Raw genomic sequence first — 20,191 nt, 5'->3', positions numbered from 1 at the left:
AACGAAGTAAAAATACAGAGCATGCTACTAGAGAATCTCAAGGCTGTACAGGAAAAGGGGCTCATCATTTTTAATAAAGACAGTTGAAAAAAAAATTTTTTTTGCGCTAAATGAGTACAATGCAATAATAAAAAAAAATTCTCCGAAGGTGTACATAGCCTTTAAGTGATGTATCATATGCATTTGGTACTCATGTATTAAAGTGATGTTTAGATTCCACAGTACTGGCAGTCAGCATGTCTGGCTGGGACTAGTAAAAATTGAACATCAATGTCAATTGAATTTGGGTAACTGGTTGATCTATTAACTGGGGAGGACAAGTAGGGCTGAAAAGCAGTTTTTCTTTAAAGGGCTTTTGTCACCCCACTAAAGTCTTTTTTTTGGGGGGCCAGTTAAATTCCTTATACTGCGATATATGAAAATATAATAGTGTTAGTTACTTTCCTTCAGCAGTTTCTGATAAACAAACTTTTATAATATGTAAATTAGGTCTCTACCAGCAAGTAGGGTGTCTACTAGCTGGTAGCCGCCTCAAAAAAACGCCCCTCGTCGTGTTGATCGACAGGGCCAGCCGCGATCTCCTCCTCCGACCGGCCCTGTCAGCATTTCAAAAATCGCGCGCCTGTGCTCATTCGGCGCAGGCGCTCTGAGATGAGGAGGCTCGCCTCCTCAGAACTCCCTCAGTGCGCCTGCGCCGATTACATCACCGAAAAAGACGACGTCATCGGCGCAGGCGCACTGAGGGAGTGCTGAGGAGGCGAGCCTCCTCATCTCAGAGCGCCTGCGCCGAATGAACACAGGCGCGCAATTTTTGAAATGCTGACAGGGCCGGACGGAGGAGGAGATCGCGGCTGGCCCTGTCAATCAACAGGGGGGCGTTTTTTTGCGGCGGCTACCAGCAAGTAGACGCCCTACTTGCTGGTAGAGACCTAATTTACATATTATAAAAGTTCGTTTTTATCAGAAACTGCTGAAGGAAAGTAAGTAACACTATTACATTTTCATATATCGCAGTATAAGTAATTTAACTAGCCCCAAAAATAAAAAAAATTACTTTAGTGGGGTGACAGAAGCCCTTTAATAAATGAAATCATCATTTAAATCAGCATTCACATTTACTTGGATTATCATTATCTGATATTAAATGTAGTTGGATGAAAAACAGACATTGGAAATGGGCAAATACTTTGTCACAACACTGTTTTATAGAAAAAGTATAAATGTTGACAGACTTACCATGTGAACCACTCCAGTTACCCCAACAACTTCAAGCAGTCCATCATCAATTCTTGGCTTCCCATATCGATTATCATTATCAGAGCCCCACAAATCAGCTCCGGAACCCCAACTGACAAAAAAAAACAACGCAAGAACAAATTAACAGAATACATTCAGATTTGACATTGCTTCTGTAAAACTGGTATTTAAACTTTTATTATTTTATGGCAAATTATCTACTCTGTTGCAGTAATCAAATTGCTAGAAATTAGATAGCTGCATTGGCGTTTGATATGAATCACTGTGCGTTACTATCACCACTTGCTGCACACTTGACTTAGATGTGGCTGTAAGGTTGATGTGCTTTCCACACTCCTTTTATATGAACCTTTTGTATTAGGCTAAACTAATCCACGTATCACACATAGTGCTGCCTACATCTGTTTATGGCTGAAAAGATGCGGTATGCTACGCCAGACACTGCTCTAAGTGTAAGGCCTCTTTCACACGGGCGTGGGTGCCCCGTGGTCGTGCTGCGGCCAGCAAAATGCGGGCCGCAATGCAAGAGCACAGTCCGTGGGGCAGCCGCAGCAGATCGCGGACCCATTTACTTGAATGGGTCCGCGATCCGGCCGTTCCGCAAAAAGATAGGACATGTTCTATCTTTTTGCGGAACGGAAGTACGGGATGAAACCCCACAGAAGCACTCCGTAGTGCTTCCGTTCTGCACCATTCCGCATCTCCGGATTTGTGGACCCATTCAAGTAAATGGGTCTGCATCCGTGATGCGGAATGCCCACGGAACGGCACGCGTGTCTGCAATACGGCAATGGGGCGCACACGCCCGTGTGAAAGAGGCCTAAGACGGGTTAACTTCTAGCACACTGGTAATCAAAAGGTTAAAACAATAAGCAATGCATTTTCTCTACAAGGTGGTGGGTGGTTAGGTCAGTGGAGACAAACTAATTAATAAAGATTTAATATACAATGGTGAAGTGCTTAAAAAAAAAAGTTACAAAAATGCTGAAATAACAATGACACAGACATAAGGCAACAGTTATAGAAATGAAAAAGGGATAACATAAAAATAACAGACCTCTTAGGCCTCTTTTACACTTGCGTTGTCCGGATCCGGCGTGTACTCCACTTGCCGAAATTACGCGGCGGATCCGGAAAAACGCAAGTGAACTGAAAGCATTTGAAGACTGATCCGTCTTCAAAATGCTTTCAGTGTTACTATGGCAGCCAGGACGCTATTAGGCCACTTTCACACGGGCGTCAGTTTTTTTGCCCGGATAAGAGGCGGGTGCGTTGCAGGAAAATGCGCGTTTTTTCCGCGCGAGTGCAAAACATTGTAATGCGTTTTGCACTCGCGTGAGAAAAATCGCGCATGTTTGGTACCCAAACCCTAACTTCTTCACAGAAGTTCGGGCTTGGGATTGATGTTCTGAAGATTGTATTATTTTCCCTTATAACATGGTTATAAGGGAAAATAATAGCATTCTGAATACAGAATGCATAGTACAATAGGGCTGGAGGGGTTAACAGAAATAAATAAAAAAAAGTTAACTCACCTTCTCCTCTTGATCGCGCAGTTCCCGGTCTCTTTACTTCTTGAATGAGCTGTGGGCTAAATGACCTGTGGTGACGTCAGATCACATGCTCCAATCACATGGTCCATCACCGTGGTGATGGAGCATGTGATTTGACGTCACCACAGGTCCTTCTATGGGGCCTGCGTCGCGTGAAAATCGCACAATATAGAGCATGCTGCGATTTTCACTCAACGCACAAGTGATGCGTGAAAATCACCGCTCATGTGTACAGCCCCATAGAAATTAATGGGTCAGGATTCAGTGCGGGTGCAATATGTTCACCGCACGCATCGCACCCGCACGGAAAACTCGCCCATGTGAAAGGGGCCTTAAAGTCCTGGTTGCCATAGTAGTAGTGGGGAGCGGTATACTTACAGTCCGTGCGGCTCCCGGGTTGCTCCAGAATGACGTCAGAGTGCCCCATGCGCATGGATGACGTGCCATGCGATCACGTGATCCATGCGCTTGGGGCGCCCTGACGTCACTCTGGAGCGCCCCGTGAGCCGCACGGACGGTAAGTATGCTGCTCCACACTACACTTTACCATGTCTGCCAGGACTTTAGCGCCCCGGCAGCCATGGTAACCATTCAGAAAAAGCTAAACGTCGGATCCGGCAATGCGCCGAAACGACATTTAGCTTAAGGACGGATCCGGATCAATGCCTTTCAAGTGGGCATTCATTCCGGATCCGGCCTTGCGGCAAGTCTTCAGGATTTTTGGCCGGAGCAAAAAGCGCAGCATGCTGCGGTATTTTCTCCGGCCAAAAAGCGTTCCGGTCCGGAACTGAAGACATCCTGAACGGATTTCTCTCCATTCAGAATGCATTGGGATAATCCTGATCAGGATTCTTCCGGCATAGAGCCCAGACGACGGAACTCTATGCCGGAAGAAAAGAACGCAGGTGTGAAAGAGCCTTTACTTCTTAGATTAGCAAAAGACCCGGCTGTAGAGACACAACATGAAGTTGGTCAGAACTACAATCCTGGTTGAGTGTGTGCCCATGTGTGTCTCTTGTTATGAGATTTTATAGTGTCCCCCCAAATATTAAATTTTGTGGGTTCCTAAGGTTAAATATCCTAGCACTTGGGGGGGGGGGGGGGGGGAGAGTGGGCTAACTTGAAACCTAGATTATGATGGGGCTTTTTTTTGTATTGCATTTTCCTCTGAATGATAGAGGAATTCAGCTATTTACAGAACATAGGTAGTATGGGCTGGAGATGGGTAAAAGGGCATTCATTTTGTTCACACCTAAACTGGAAAGGCTCAGCAGCGGCATGCCATTCTTGCAAATGCAGCTGCTGATGCCAAAGACTGCTGCAGCAATCATGTGACCAACATGGGACCTCATCACTTCTGGTCCATAGCAGTGCTGGAATGGAGAGAGTATCAAAAGGTGAGAGGTTTGTTTTTTGTTAAAACACATCCGCCTGCTGCCACTCAAGCACACTGAGGTCTTGATAAGAAAATTTATATTTGGCTGATCATATAATGAAATAAGAAAATGGGTAACGCCTTCCTTGAACAGATATTTCTACTTAAAGTGGATTTCCAGGCTCCAGATACAAGATAGGTCATCAGTATCAGCTCGGTGGTGGTCAGACACTCGGCATCCTAACCGATCAGCGGTTTCCTGCAGCCTCTGGCACCAGAACTAGCACCAGAATCTGAGCTGTAAGCCCAGTTCTGTTCAAAGTGTACCGGCCACGAAAGGTTATCGCAGTGAATGGGAGCTGAGATCCAGTAATCTAGCTCAGCCACTACCCTTTGAGTGGAGCTGTGCTTCTGGTCCAGCGTCAGAGGCTGCAGGAAACAGCTGATAAACAGTAAGTCCAGTTGCCTTGATTTATTCCTTACAGATATACCATGACCTGGATAAATGAGAACCTTCACAGACAGCTGATCAATAGGGGTGCCAAAATGTCACCAACCTGGGACTTGGAAAATGCTCGAGTCCCTTTTAGCTAGTTAATGTATTGAGTTATAAGGCAGTTATTCATTTGATAGTATTAAAGAGGACCTGTCTCCACAAAATGCTATGCAATCTGAAAGCAGCATGTTATAGAGCAGGAAGAGCTGAGCAGATTAAGGGGCCATTCACACGTCAGTTGTTTCTTTCCTGATCTGTTCCGTTTTTTGCGGAACAGATCTGGACCCATTCATTTTCAATGGGTCCTGAAAAAAAATCTGACATTGTGCTGTCCAATTTTTTTCAGGACCCATTGAAAATGAATGGGTCCAGATCTGTTCCGCAAAATACGGAACAGATCAGGAAAGAAACAACGGACGTGTGAATGGACCCTTATATATGCCTTTCCATTTTCCACTTCCTGTGAACAGCTATTGGTACAGGGGGAGGTGTTATCAGTGATTGATAGCATTGTGTTATGAGTATGCACACAGAGATAGCCGTCAGTCACTGATAACCCCTCCGCCTGTACCGATAGCTCTTCACAGCAAGTGGAAAAAGCAAATGTATAAATTATGAGTTTTACTGAATCTTTTCCCACAAAAACTATCTATCGATCTGCTCAGCTGCTTTTGGTCTATGACATGCTGATTGCATTGCATTTTCTGGTGACAGGACCCATCCGCACTCCTGACATGACAGCCATTCTTTGCTCCATAGCACGTTTCCATGCCTTAATGTTTGATAGCCTGATGCCAGGAAATGTTTAGTCTGCTACTTATAAATATACTAAATAACTCTTATAGTGCAGAAATGGTGATATTCATGTGCCACAGCACTTCTGTTACCAGCAGCAAGGGAGAGGTAGATGATAATGGATTACATCTTTTCCACAATTATTATATAAAAGAAGTGGACATGAGAGACTTTTGTAACTGCATTCAACCAACATTTTTTGTGGAACGTTTAAACCGGAATTACATACTGTGCTTTTAAATATTTGTCAAAACTATGGCAAAAGAAAAACTGGAAGACCTGAGGACGCCGCTTACATCTTCCCAAGAGACTGACTGCTATGGAAAGTTGTCACACTTTTATTTTCAACTACTTTGGTTAGAACTGTTCCCGAATGTGCAGTAAAATATAAATATAGCGGTGAAGTGAGAAACATACACAAGACACTACTGTTTACAGATATGTGGAAATGGCTTATCACATTATCTACCTGGGGATATTTAGAAAGATAAGTCCTTCGATATTTGGAAGCTCCACTTCTTGCTGGTCAACCTTAAGTTTTATATCTCTATGCAGATTTCGATTATGACTTAATTTCTGCAAACCAGCTTTAACATACACGCCTTTGTTGTGGAACCTTGAAGAGAGATACCATGTACAGGTTAAAAGCCAAGCACAGAATCTTTCCTGATATTCAGCTACAAATCCACAGTAAAGAAATTACCTGCTACTGAATTTACCAGGTTCAATTTCACGGGCATGATGGAAATCTAAGCTTAATTCTGCATCAATCCCAATCCCACAATAGTTGTTCATCTGCACAATCTGCCAAAACAAAAATATTGGTAGCAGAAAAAACAATTTAAAGGCAAACTGAAATTAAGACATGTCCTTTTTTAAAAACAAATTCAAGGCAGAGGTACTCTTAATAAGCAATGATTATCAATTCTGAAAGCAAATATTAGGCTACTTTCACACTTGCGGCAGTGTGATCCGGCAGGCAGTTCCGTCGTCGGAACTGGCCGCCGGATCCGCCGATCTGCCGCTGACTGAAAGCATTTGTGAGACAGATCCGGATGCGGATCCGTCTCACAAATGCATTGCAAGGACGGATCCGCGACGGATCCGTCTTGTAAATTTTTCTCATTTTTACCGATCTGCGCATGACAGAACGACGGATCCGGCATTCCGGTATTCTGAATGCCGGATCCGGCGCTAATACATTCCTATGGGAAAAAATGCTGGATCCGGCGTTCAGGCAAGTCTTCAGTTTTTTTCGCCGGAGAGAAAACTGTAGCATGCTGCGGTTTTATCTTTTGCCTGATCAGTCAAAACGACTGAACTGAAGACATCCTGATGCATCCTGGACGGATTACTCTCCACTCAGAATGCATGGGGATATGCCTGATCAGTTCTTTTCCGGTATAGAGACCCTGTGACGGAACTCTATGGCGGAAAAAAAAACGCAAGTGTGAAAGTACCCTTAGCCTGGTAGGGTCACTACTCCATCAACACCTAAATCTGCATGTTCTCTACATCTCCCCAAAAACTATGATAAAGGCAGGATAGAGTTAAATATCCTGAAAGAAGGGGGGCTAGCAGGAATGAAATAGTTGATCCCATCAACAAAGTTAGAAGAGACTAGCCAAATTCTGGCCTAATGCACAGCATCCCAGAGAGGACATTAATGCATTATAACTCGGCTAGCGTGATGGCTAGCACAAAACATCTCCATTAAAAGAGGATTACCATGGGAGAAGAATATTTTATCGTCAGGACAGGTCACCAATATCTCCTGGCACCCCGCTGATCTGCTGCTTGAAGAGGTTGCTGTGCTCCTGGGCTGCAATACCAAGCTTTACAACGCTGTACTTGGTAAGCTGTGAAAAGGTCGCAGGACTAACCAGAGCTGATCAATGGTTGTGCCGGGTGTCGGTGACCCACCAAGAAGATATTAATGACCTATCCCCAGGACAGGCGCTCAATATTTTACTCTTGGAAAACCCCTTTAATAGAAAGAACAATAATCATACCTTTGGTGGTTCAGGGTCGGATATACCATTTTCCAATGAATCAACAACCTCCTGTGCATCTAGAAGTATGGTCCAACGGTCCATTAGGACATTTTCAGCTTCATCCACAGATATGAGGACTGAATATGGATCCTCTCCACTATAGCCAGCCCCCCATCGAAGTACTCTCCCCAGATCATTTCCTGGGATAATAATAAAATTGCACCTTTAAAATTTTTCGACAAATACATAAAGGAGCTGTTCATACTGTTTCAATCCAATGCTTTGTTCTCATTTCCTCTATAGTTTATTTTTATAATGGAAACCACAATGCACAGCCGGATACATTGCACAAGCATGAAAATATAATCAAAGAATTCAAACATGACTGGTATTTTACAAGCAGATCTTATCAAACCAATATCTGCATTGGAACTGGTGTGAAACTATGGTAAAAAGAGAAAAAAAAATGCTACAATTTCCCAACATAAAAGTCATGCTGGGGATTAAGGTTTTCAAGAACCCTACTTTACCATAAATTTGCAGTGTCTGCATACGTACAGTTAAATAAAACACGTAAAGTAAAACCCACTAACTCCGAATACAAATCAAAATGATTTATTTTAATAATGAGAGGAGGTAAAATAAATTTACACACATACATAGAGTAGACATGAAGTTTGATCATACTATGGGACAATATTAACAGTTATAATCAAGGCCAATTTACACAATACATAAAGTCTGGGAAAAACCTACCTGTTCCAAGAGGCAGGACAGCTATAGATGGTTCTGTACAAACCAACTTGTGTCGAATCTCCTCAAGGGCGCCAAGTACCCAACCCACTGTACCATCACCACCACATACAAGCACTCGGAAATAGGGAACTTGAGAGAATGCATGAAATCTACAAAGGAAGGCACAGGTATAGCATTAGTACATACAAAAGAATGATGCTGTGTATTGAGATTAATCTTGAATATTTTATAGTTACACAAATGTGCAATGCCTTGAATCATAGTAGTGCTGTCCTATGGCATCACTTCTTTTCTACAAAGAGTATTGCAATGTGTCTGCACAATTCCCAATGGATGTAGCGTCCATTGCAGTCACCAACTATAGTAACTTTAAAGCTATTACCAACTTAAAGGGTTAATCTGATTACAGACATGAATGTCATATCACATTCTAACTCGTGGTGATCTGGTCGGTGGGAACCTGACTGCCAGGACCCTTACTGATCTGGATTAAAGGACTGAAAGTGATGGCTAACCTATTGGTATGGCATTACTTTACTGCCTGGAAATGCGCCAAATAACTCTTAAAACTTTTTGGGCATTCTCTACCAACAGAATTTGTACTAGGACTGACATTTGTAACTCCAGTGTTAGTATACATGCACATCTGTGCCAAAGAGAAGGCGAAATTACAGCAGAATTCTGGTACAAGGATCTTAGTAAGTGTGGATCAATTCATGAACATCTGATACTAAATCCAAGGAATTCAAATGCTGCAATCTTTAAAACGGAAACGCAAGTCATAAAAGCCTGGGTAGCATTTCACCTGAAGAACAATAGGTGGCACTGTTGCTTACAGTTAGTGATTTATTAAGTGAAATCAGTAATTCACATGGGAAGGATGTACCAGTATACCTTTTACAATAACGCTGTTCAGTCATGGAATTAAATACATTGTTAAAGTGATTTATCCGAGGATTGTTTTTAGGAACCTGAGCAATGCTGTGCAAATTATCACAACCGGGTCTAAAGACAGTTTTAGGTCTCTACTACAATCACGTTTCTTTTATTTATATGCCTACAGGTCAGACCTATAGTAATCTAATAGCTTATATCCACTTAAACAGTTTTATGCATGATCTGCCTACAGAGGAATGTTATATCACAGATTCTATCCCTGCCGTTTAACCACTTCAGCCCCGCTAGCTAAAACCCCCTTCATGACCAGGCCACTTTTTACACTTCTGCACTACACTACTTTCACCGTTTATCGCTCGGTCATGCAACTTACCACCCAAATTGAATTTTACCTCCTTTTCTTCTCACTAATGGAGCTTTCATTTGGTGGTATTTTATTGCTGCTGACATTTTTACTTTTTTTGTTATTAATCGAAATGTAACGATTTTTTTGCAAAAAAATGACATTTTTCACTTTCAGCTGTAAAATTTTGCAAAAAAAAACGACATCCATATATAAATTTTTCGCTAAATTTAATGTTCTACATGTCTTTGATAAAAAAAAAATGTTTGGGCAAAAAAAAAATGGTTTGGGTAAAAGTTATAGCGTTTACAAACTATGGTACAAAAATGTGAATTTCCGCATTTTGAAGCAGCTCTGACTTTCTGAGCACCTGTCATGATTCCTGAGGTTCTACAATGCCCAAACAGTAGAAAACCCCCACAAATGACCCCATTTCGGAAAGTAGACACCCTAAGGTATTCGCTGATGGGCATAGTGAGTTCATAGAACTTTTTATTTTTTGTCACAAAGTTCCACTAACTTGCGACAAAAAATAAAAAATTCTAGGAACTCGCCAGGCCCCTCACGGAATACCTTGGGGTGTCTTCTTTCCAAAATGGGGTCACTTGTGGGGTAGTTATACTGCCCTGGCAATTTAGGGGCCCAAATGTGTGAGAAGAACTTTCAAAATGTGTAAAAAATGGCCTGCGAAATCCGAAAGGTGCACTTTGGAATATGTGCCCCTTTGCCCACATTGGCTGCAAAAAAGTGTCACACATCTGGTATCGCCGTACTCAGGAGAAGTTGGGGAATGTGTTTTGGGGTGTTATTTTACATATACCCATGCTGGGTGAGAGAAATATCTTGGCAAAAGACAACTTTTCCCATTTTTTTATACAAAGTTGGCATTTGACCAAGATTTTTTTCTCACCCAGCATGGGTATATGTAAAATGACACCCCAAAACACATTCCCCAACTTCTCCTGAGTACGGCGATACCAGATGTGTGACACTTTTTTGCAGCCTAGATGCGCAAAGGTGCCCAAATTCCTTCTAGGAGGGCATTTTTAGACATTTGGATCCCAGACTTCTTCTCACACTTTCGGGCCCCTAAAAAGCCAGGGCAGTATAAATACCCCACATGTGACCCTACTTTGGAAAGAAGACACCCCAAGGTATTCAATGAGGGGCATGGCGAGTTCATAGAAATTTTTTTTTTTTTGCATAAGTTAGCGGAAATTGATTTTTTTTTTTTGTTTTTTTCTCACAAAGTCTCACTTTCCGCTAACTTAGGACAAAAATTTCAATCTTTCATGGACTCAATATGCCCCTCACGGAATACCTTGGGGTGTCTTCTTTCCGAAATGGGGTCACATGTGGGGTATTTATACTAAAGCGTGAGAAGAAGTCTGGGATATAAATGTCTAAAAATGTTTACGCATTTGGATTCCGTGAGGGGTATGGTGAGTTCATGTGAGATTTTATTTTTTGACACAAGTTAGTGGAATATGAGACTTTGTAAGAAAAAATAAACAAAAAAATATATATATTTCCGCTAACTTGGGCCAAAAAAATGTCTGAATATAGCCTTACAGGGGGGGGGGGGTGATCAATGACAGGGGGGTGATCAATGACAGGGGGGGTGATCACCCATATAGACTCCCTGATCACCCCCCTGTCATTGATCACCCCCCCCTGTAAGGCTCCATTCAGACATCCGTATGATTTTTACGGATCCATGGATCGGATCCGCAAAACACATGCGGACGTCTGAATGGAGCCTTACAGGGGGGTGATCAATGACAGGGGGGTGATCAGGGAGTGTATATGGGTGATCACCCGCCTGTCATTGATCACCCCCCTGTAAGGCTCCATTCAGACTCCCGCATGTGTTTTGCGGATCCGATCCATGTATCCGTGGATCCGTAAAAATCATACGGACGTCTGAACGGAGCCTGACAGGGGGGTGATCAATGACAGGGAGGTGATCAATGACAGGGGGGTGATCAGGAGTTTATATGGGGGTGATCATGGGTTTATAAGGGGTTAATAAGTGACGGGGGGGGGGGGGTGTAGTGTAGTGTGCGACTTTACTGACCTACCTGTGTCCTCTGGTGGTCGATCCTAACAAAAGGGACCACCAGAGGACCAGGTAGCAGGTATATTAGACGCTGTTATCAAAACAGCGTCTAATATACCTGTTAGGGGTTAAAAAATTCTGAACTCCAGCCTGCCAGCGAACGATCGCAGCTGGCAGGCTGGAGATCCACTCGCTTACCTTCTTTTCCTGTGAGCGCGCGCGCCTGTGTGTGCGCGTTCACAGGAAATCCCGGCCCTCGCGAGATGACGCGTATATGCGTCGTTGTGCGCAGGGCTGCCGCCTCCGGACCGCACATCTGCGTTAGGCGGTCCGGAGGCGGTTAATATTAATACATTACAAATAGTAACAAAAATAAATAAAAAAATAAATCACAGGGCTCATTATTTACAGGGTTGGAAATATCAACATTTTAGTGGCTCCCTGTGAGCCCAGCCTAACCTCTTGCTCCAATCATTATTCTGATATATTTCCACAAATGGAAGTGCAGTTATATCACCGGAATGGAGCGGGCAAAGTCACTGTTCCCATGCCATCTGCAATGGAAGCCATCTATTACACACAGCCAGGCTCCTGCTCCAACTGCCCAGAGATAATGCCTATCATGGCCATTTAAGCCCTTAGATCCTGCTGTCAGTAGCAACCGCGGCATTTAAGTGTTACAGGAGGACAAAGTGGCCAGATAATAGCAATTCTGTCAGTATTATTATTTTTTTTTAATGGGGGTTCACCATGTGGCGTAAATAACAATCTGATTTATATACACTGCCTGTTCAAAAAGTTGCCACCCAAAAAAAGCCCTTCGCTTTAATTACAGCAGGCATTCGCTGTGGCATTGTTTCGATAAGCTTCTGCAATGTCACAAGATTTATTTCCATCCAGTGTTGCATTAATTCTTCACCAAGATCTTGCATTGATGATGGTAGAGTCTGACTGCTCCGCAAAGCCTTCTCCAGCACATCCCAAAGATTCTCAATGGGGTTAAGGTCTGGACTCTGTGGTGGCCAATCCATGTGTGAAAATGATGTCTCATGCTCCCTGAACCACTCCTACACAATTTGAGCCCGATGAATTCTGTCATTGTCATCTTGGAATATGCCCATGCCATCAGGGAAGAAAAAATCCATTGATGGAATAACCTGGTCATTCAGTATGTTCAGGTAGTCAGCTGACCTCATTCTTGGAACACATACTTTTGCTGAACCTAGACCTGACCAACTTCAGCAACCCCAGATCATAGCACTGCCCCCACAGACTTGTACAGTAGGCACTAGGCATGATGGGTGCATCCCTTCATCTGCCTCTCTTCTTACCCTGATGTGGCCATCACTCTGGAACAGGGTAAATCTGGACTCAGACCGTTTAAGTGATTGACGATCAAAATCATTCAGGATTTTTTTCCTGCCACATTTCTTCCTCAAATACGATGGGTCCCCACTATCCTTCCAGTTTTTAATAATGCGTTGGACAGTTCTTAACCCAATTTTAGTAGTTTATGCAATCTCCTTAGATGTTTTCTCTGCTTGATGCAAGCCAATGATTTGACCCTTCTCAAACATCTTTTCCACGACCACGAGAGGCGTCTTTCGACATAGTTGTTAAAGAAATGAGAAGCAACTCATTGCACCAGTTGGGGTTAAATAACTTATTGCCAGCTGAGAGATAATCACCCATGTAGTAATTATCCAATAGGAGGCTCATAACTATTTGCTTTGTTAAATCCAGGTGATGGCTTTTTTTTGGGACAGCAAAACAAAAGGTGAAAGAGCAGCACAAACGGACCTTTAGACCAAAACCGGAATGCAACAGCCGCGGAGGGACCACAGATCCTAGTAGTCCAGGAACAACCATGCAAAGTAGGAATTACAGCAGCATATCCAGTGCGTCTTTTATTGGAAGCCTTGAGTGCACACACAGACAAAATACGAAGTTTCGGCTACGCAGTAGCCTTGGTGAAAAACGTCGTATTTTGTCTGTGTTTGCACTCAAGGCTTCCAATAAAAGACGCACTGGATATGCTGCTGTGATTCCTACTTTGCATAGTTTTTTTTTTCGGACAGGCAGTGTATATTATGACAATACCAAAGTTATATCTTTTTTTAAGTTTTATTACTTTTACACTATAAAATCACTTTAAAAAAAAATTATGTGTATTGTGTTGCCATATATTTATGTTTCTGCTGACACTGGTAAACATTTTTGAATGGTAATGTATTTTCCCCATCAGTATTACACCGACAGTCCTCCTATTATACCCTGGCCCTGGTCTAATCGACTTCCATACATGGCAACCCTGAAGGCCGTTGTTAGGCCGCTGGATGCCATTGCTATCATTGAGACCCTGTGATCACATATCGCATTCTGTCTGTATTGATGGCAGCATCTACAAGGTTAAATTACCAGGATCGGAGATAGCTCTGATCTCTGCTGTTGCAGTAGAAGCCTGATTGAAAGGGCTCATCTCCTCAGCCTGTGCCACACTCATGTGGTATACTTGCAGCGCTGTGTGCCAAGTACCAGCACACAGCGACATACATGTATGTGAAATTGCATTAAAAGGGGTTATCCAGGAATTAAGAAAATGAAATTACATAAATATTACTTTATTAAATATATATTCCCAAATACCTTTCATTATTTATAATGGCTCGTTTTGTCTAGGGAGCAATGATTAGGAGAAACAAAATGGCCACCGTCCTTTTAGTGCACACAAAACCTGTCCTAATCATACAGCAAAACAAGTGACTTCACAACACTGGGATAAAGAACTGCCTCATCCTCCTCTCTGCTCTGCTTGTCAGGGATTGTGATCATGAATAATGTTTAACCCCTTAGTGACCAAGCCTGTTTGGGCCTTTATGACCAAGCGTTTTTCTTCCTTTTTTCATGGTCTCGTTCCAAGAGCTATAACTTTTTTATTTTTTCGTCTATATAGCTTTATGAGAGCTTGTTTTTTACGGGACAAGTTGTAGTTTTCAATGGCACCATTTTGGGGGTACACACAACTTTCTGATTAACTTTTATTAACTCTTTCCGGGAGGGAGATGGGGAAAAATAGCAATACTGCCACTGCAATTTTACGGCGTTCATTTTTCGGTAAAAATAACATAGTATGTTTATTCTCTGGGTCAGTATGATTACAGTGATACTAAATACTTATAATTTTTTTAAGTTTTACTACTTTTTTTTTCCAATAAAGCCCCTTTTATTAACAAAAAAAATGATTTTGCATTGCCACTTCACAAGACCTATAACTTTTTTTTTTCTTTTTATATGGAGTTGAGTGAGGGCTTGATTTTTGAGGGACAACTTGTATTTTTCATTGGTATCATTTTGGAGTAAATGCCGCTTTTTGATGGCTTGTTATTATGTTTTTTTCGGTGGAAACTAAGAATAAATTAGAAATGCTGTCTTTTTTTTTATTATTTATTTTTTACGGCGTTACCATAGGGGATAATTTATGTAATATTTATGTAGTCCGGGTCGTTAAGGACACAGCAATACCAAACATATGGGGGATATTTTCTTTTTGCAATTTTTTTCATTGAAAAGCGTATTTTCAATGGAAAAAAAAAACTTTTTTTATTTTATGGAATTTTTTTATTTAATAAATGTGTATTTTTTTTTTACTACTTAAAAGTCCCACAAGGGGACTATAAAATACAGTATTTTGATTGCTTTTAAAATGTAATGCATTCTCTCTAAAATGCATTTCAATAGCAATGCTATTCAAAGATTGACCAGCAGGCTGCACCAGAGAGGCACAGCCTGCTAGAGAGAACTGAAGACAGGCTCGAGGCCCTGATCAGAAGCGAGGTAAGCTTCCGAACACATCAGCACCCAGCGATCGCATTTTCGGGGTGCTGATGGGAGACAGAGGGAGTCCACTTTACATGCAGCGGGCACCATTGCACCCGGCATGTAAAGGGCTAAACAGCCCGGATCGGCACTTCTGCCGGTCAGGGCTGTTAGAGCAGGGCCCCGACTCTCATGCGAGAGCCGAGTCCGTGCTCCCCGCTGCACTAAGGTCCCTTAGTGACCGCCGTTAAAACACGTATGGGTGGTCACTAAGGGGTTAATATGGTCATCAGCTGAATCTCTGTAGGAATGGAGTTCATGAGGAGACATGAAGTACAGAGAGGAGGGACAGGACAGACTGTGGTAATGGAGACAGGATACAAGTGCTGCTGATCATTAGCCACATCAGCTCATGAACTCCATTCCTACAGAGATTCAGCTGATGACCATGTTGAACTGTCTTCATGATCATAATTCCCGACAAGCAGAGCAGAGATGAGGCAGCTCTTTAGCTCTGCTTTGAGAAGTAACTTGTCCTGATGGGTGATTAGGACAGGTTTTGTGTGTACTAATAGGACAGTGGCCATTTTGTTTTTCCTGATGATTGCTCCACAGACTAAAGAGCCATTATAACTAATGTAAGATATTTGGTAATATATTTATAATGAAGTAATATTTAAAGGGATTCTGCCATGAGAAAAATCGTTATGTAGCTGACTGACATTAGCGATGTGCTAATGTCAGTAGTACGATTTATAACTCACTACCTGCCGCCGTTCTCTCAAAATAAAGACTTTTATAATATGCTAATGAGCCTCTAGGTGCTAGTGGGGTGTTGCCGCAGCACCTAGAGGCTCTGTCTTCTCACCCTTTGGCACGCCCCATGTACAGTTGATTGACGTCCGAGTTCTCCTCCGTGTCCCGTAAATCCGAAAAAGTAAACGGGACGGCGCAGTGAGGAAGCCGGCAGCGGGAGTGTGTCCTTCACTCACTGCGCTGAATACTAAACGGGACGGCGCGGGATTTACGGGACACTGAGGAGAACTCAGACGTCAATCAACTGTACATGGGCGCGCCAAAGGGTGAGAAGACAGAGCCTCTAGGTGCTGCAGCAACGACCCCACTAGCACCTAGAGGCTTATTAGCATATTATAAAAGTCTTTATTTTGAGAGAACAGCAGCAGGCAGGGAGTTGTAAATCATACTGTTATGTATTGCTGACATTAGCGATGTGCGTCAGCTACATAATGATTATTCTCATGACAGAAACCCTTAAAGCATTTTAATTTTCTTCATTCCCGGAGAACCCCTTTAAAGAGGTCTCCTGAGAATAAGCTGTTCACAAACTGTTCTACTATGGAGACCCAAAAGATCAGCTATAACTTGCAGGAGAACTTGACAGCAATTGTTTAATTTCCCTGCAGCGCCTCCACAGGGGAACTTTAGTATTACATGTTGCCATTTGACATTAAGAGCCATCTATAATGCAAAAAAGTGACAGGTCCTTCAGAAGGATGCCAAATGTCCTAAATGGGTATCTGAAAATGTTGTGTTTTTTTTAAACCAAGAGTCCCTTTCACCAAGCTTAAAGGGTATTCAGTTTATTATCGGCTTCAGACCATTTCTATGTTCCATTATAACTAAGCCTTTTTCTCTTTTATAGCTACTTGATTATGTTAAAAGCCTTGGGGATCCATGTATATACAATCTGTATAAAATAATAAATTAATGTCTGTGCACTTGTGTGTAGCTTTTCTTCACACCCTTCATCCCATCTGAGACAAGTGGAAAATTAGAATCCTGTCCTAGACTAACAACTTGCCTATTCCCATAGTTACAAGAACACAAACACACATTGCCGTGTCTGTCATCTACGCTACCTGCATCATGTTCTTTCCACTATTCAAGTGTGAAACTCTGACCTGCTTTTGAGAAAACAGAAACTACAAATTCTTGACACTTGGAACAAAAGATTTTCTAGTAAAAAGTGTCGGGACTTGCTGAAATATCTTTTCTAAACAAAATTTACAGCAAGGTTTTGGACACTACTGCATGAAGTAGGGCAAAAACAGGACTTTTCATGGTTTTGTATTAATGGAGATAAATACCTTTACTTAAAGGGTGCTGCCACCCTGCCTGATTTTTTTAAATTATTGCTCCTGCACCTCCCCCTGCACTTTTCACGCTCAGTATGCTAATACTAAGCATCGGTATAGACGCCAGGGTCTCCTTCTCCCTGGCTGTGACACTGTCCGCTGTGTTTGGACCTATCACAGCCAGGGAGATGGAGACGGCCATTAAGAAACCCTGGCGTCTCCTCCTCCCTGTACCAATGCTCAGTATTAGCATACTGAGCACCAAAACAGCGGGAGGGGGGGTGGGGGGGGGGGGCACAGCGGGACGCAGGAGCGATATTTAAAAAAAAAAAAAAAATAATAATCAAGCAGGGTGGCAGCATCAGTAAAGTAAAGGTATTATATCCATTAATGCAAAACCATGAAAGGTCCTCTTTCAACGTCTAGAAATAAAAATTAGCAACTCCCCCTACTGTAGGTTACCCCAATTTACAGAACATCAGAAGTCGTAACATGATGAAATGGAATAACAACTTTTATACTGGGCCTAAACATACATTCATATAATATTTTAATAAAACAGAACATTTATTAATTCACTAAGCGTAAAAATCAACTGACCCCAACCTAAACAATGTACAGTATGTTTAAAATATTGAAATATTTGAGCCAATGCTAATAAGTATTATCGTGCTTGTATAGCTAATCTAATGAGCTAGTAACTGTAGCCCCATAGCCAGACTGCAGTATATGCCATTACTTGAATGTTTTACACATTATTTGAATCTTTTACACTGTATTCTATTCTAATGGCTGTGAAATTGTTCAACACAGGCTATAGTACTGTACTTTAAAATTTAACAAAGCAAAGCCCCCCCAACTACATGTTTTATCGCTACATGACGTCCTTATGGACAGGGCCACCAGAGTACCAGAGGATTCTCTGGTCAGCTTAGGCTCTGACACCACAAAGGGCACGAACGTTCCAGGAGAAAAAAAAATAACATTTAGCTGCCTTTTAAAAGTTGGACGCTAGGATAGGATATACTCCCAACGTCTGATAGGTGTGGGTCCCATTCTGGAAGCCACACCTATACTTAGAAGGGAGCCCGCAAATTCCCAGAGGGCGCATCATGCATGCGTGGCCACCGCACTTGCACTGGCTTGGCTATTTCCGTCATAGAAGTGAATGGAGCCATGCATGCTCAGTGCACTTCCCATTCATTTTAATGGGACTTCAAAAAACAGCTGAGCGTGCCACATTGCTATTTTCGGCGCTCCCAATGGAATAAATGGAGGGCGGCTGTGCGCCTCCTGTGACTTTCCATACTTCCTTCTAAGTATAGGTGCGGGTCCCAGAGGTGGGACCTGCACCTATCAGACATTAGGGGCATATCTTGGCAATATGCCCCCAATGGGACAACCCCTTTAAGAATTATATCCTCTGGTGGAACCAAGGAATCCCAGTCCAACAATGCTTAGGGGTACATGGAGCTATGTTAAAGGGGCTTTCCGAGATTTTAATACTAATGATCTACCCTCTGGATAGGTCATCAGTATCTGATGGGTGGGGGGTTCTACTCCCGGGACCCCCATCGATCTGCTGTTTGAGAAGGCAATGGCACTCCTGTGAGCGCCCCGGCCTTCTTGCAGCTTTTGCTAGGCCAGTGTTGACAGTTCTGTGCTTGGTAAGCTGCGAGAAGGCAGTGTCGCACAAAGGAGTGCCGGCGCCTTCCAGGTGTTGATCCTGAGGATAGGTCGTCAGTATTAGAATTTCGGAAAACCCTTTTAAGCTTTATTACTACATTTGTAGCAGGTGTGAAAATTAGATATTTGTTGCCCTAGGGCTATTAGAGTGTATGCACACTGACATTAATCCCATCACCCGCTAGGCATCTGATTACTGTATGGTGAAACATACATGCCATGCAGTGAGCTACAGAGTGAACTTGGCAACAAGACTAGCTGGACATAACTGTATAATAACATTTGTGAAAAGCCATTTATTTATAAGGTGTCTAAGGAAGAAGGGGGACCCTCTTCAAAAGGCATCACACAAGTTCCTTTACCCATAAATAATAATTTTTTAACTCTTAAAGAACAATGGCCCTGTCAATCCTGCATTTTCTTTTGCTTACATCACTGCACGTGGGGATCCCAGTGGGAACAGGAGGACGGGGGCAGCGTTCATTCTGGATCTTTCCAAGATGACCACTACATGACCTGGGGTACCAACTGATAAGCAGCTTCTCATCTTAATTATAATATCTTACATTACAGTCTTACACTATGGAGCGCCTTGTGGTTCTTTTTATTTATTTGTACTATGCATTTGTTGTCAATTTTACCTTGAATATAAAATCTAAAACCTCAACGTACCCAGGCAGGGGACCTCCATTTGTTAGCTCAAAAACTTGGTGCGGATTCAAGAGTTTCCGAAAACTGTACAGAAGATCACGGCCCTTGAGACCTCCACTCTTAGGATTGACAAATACCAGAAGAGGGCAAGTACTCTGAGGTAATTTTTCATGCTGGAAAAAAAATTATAAAAATAAATTAAATAAAAAACATACTAAAAGATCAGTTATTAAGATACAAGCTATCCGCGAAGACATGGGTTTAGTGATGGATTACAACCAAATGATCTTACCTTCTGCACAGTCCTGCTGTACAAGGCAATAAACCATTGAATGTCAGAAAAGAAAGATATATAAAAGTTCATATGTGACACATAACTAGTTTACTAGCGTTCTACTACATCTAAACTACAGGGAA

At 42.4% G+C, this 20,191-nt stretch overlaps 1 protein-coding gene across 1 annotated transcript in view; it reads right to left on the bottom strand.

The window, feature by feature from the left end:
- DGKQ (diacylglycerol kinase theta) overlaps positions 1-20,191 on the bottom strand; it is a 132,196-nt gene that overhangs the window by 10,994 nt on the left and 101,011 nt on the right. Inside the window, exons 16-21 of the mRNA XM_044270756.1 lie at positions 19,796-19,947; positions 8,227-8,375; positions 7,489-7,670; positions 6,180-6,280; positions 5,946-6,092; positions 1,237-1,348 (exon numbers count right to left, since the gene is read on the bottom strand). Of these exons, the coding sequence (XP_044126691.1) occupies positions 1,237-1,348; positions 5,946-6,092; positions 6,180-6,280; positions 7,489-7,670; positions 8,227-8,375; positions 19,796-19,947 (843 nt within the window). The remainder of the gene's footprint in view (positions 1-1,236; positions 1,349-5,945; positions 6,093-6,179; positions 6,281-7,488; positions 7,671-8,226; positions 8,376-19,795; positions 19,948-20,191) is intronic.

Source organism: Bufo gargarizans, chromosome 1 (assembly GCF_014858855.1).
Source record: "Bufo gargarizans isolate SCDJY-AF-19 chromosome 1, ASM1485885v1, whole genome shotgun sequence".
Classification (NCBI taxonomy): domain Eukaryota; kingdom Metazoa; phylum Chordata; class Amphibia; order Anura; family Bufonidae; genus Bufo; species Bufo gargarizans.
Note: the sequence above shows the minus strand (reverse complement) of the source record. Positions and strands in the feature narration are given on the sequence as shown.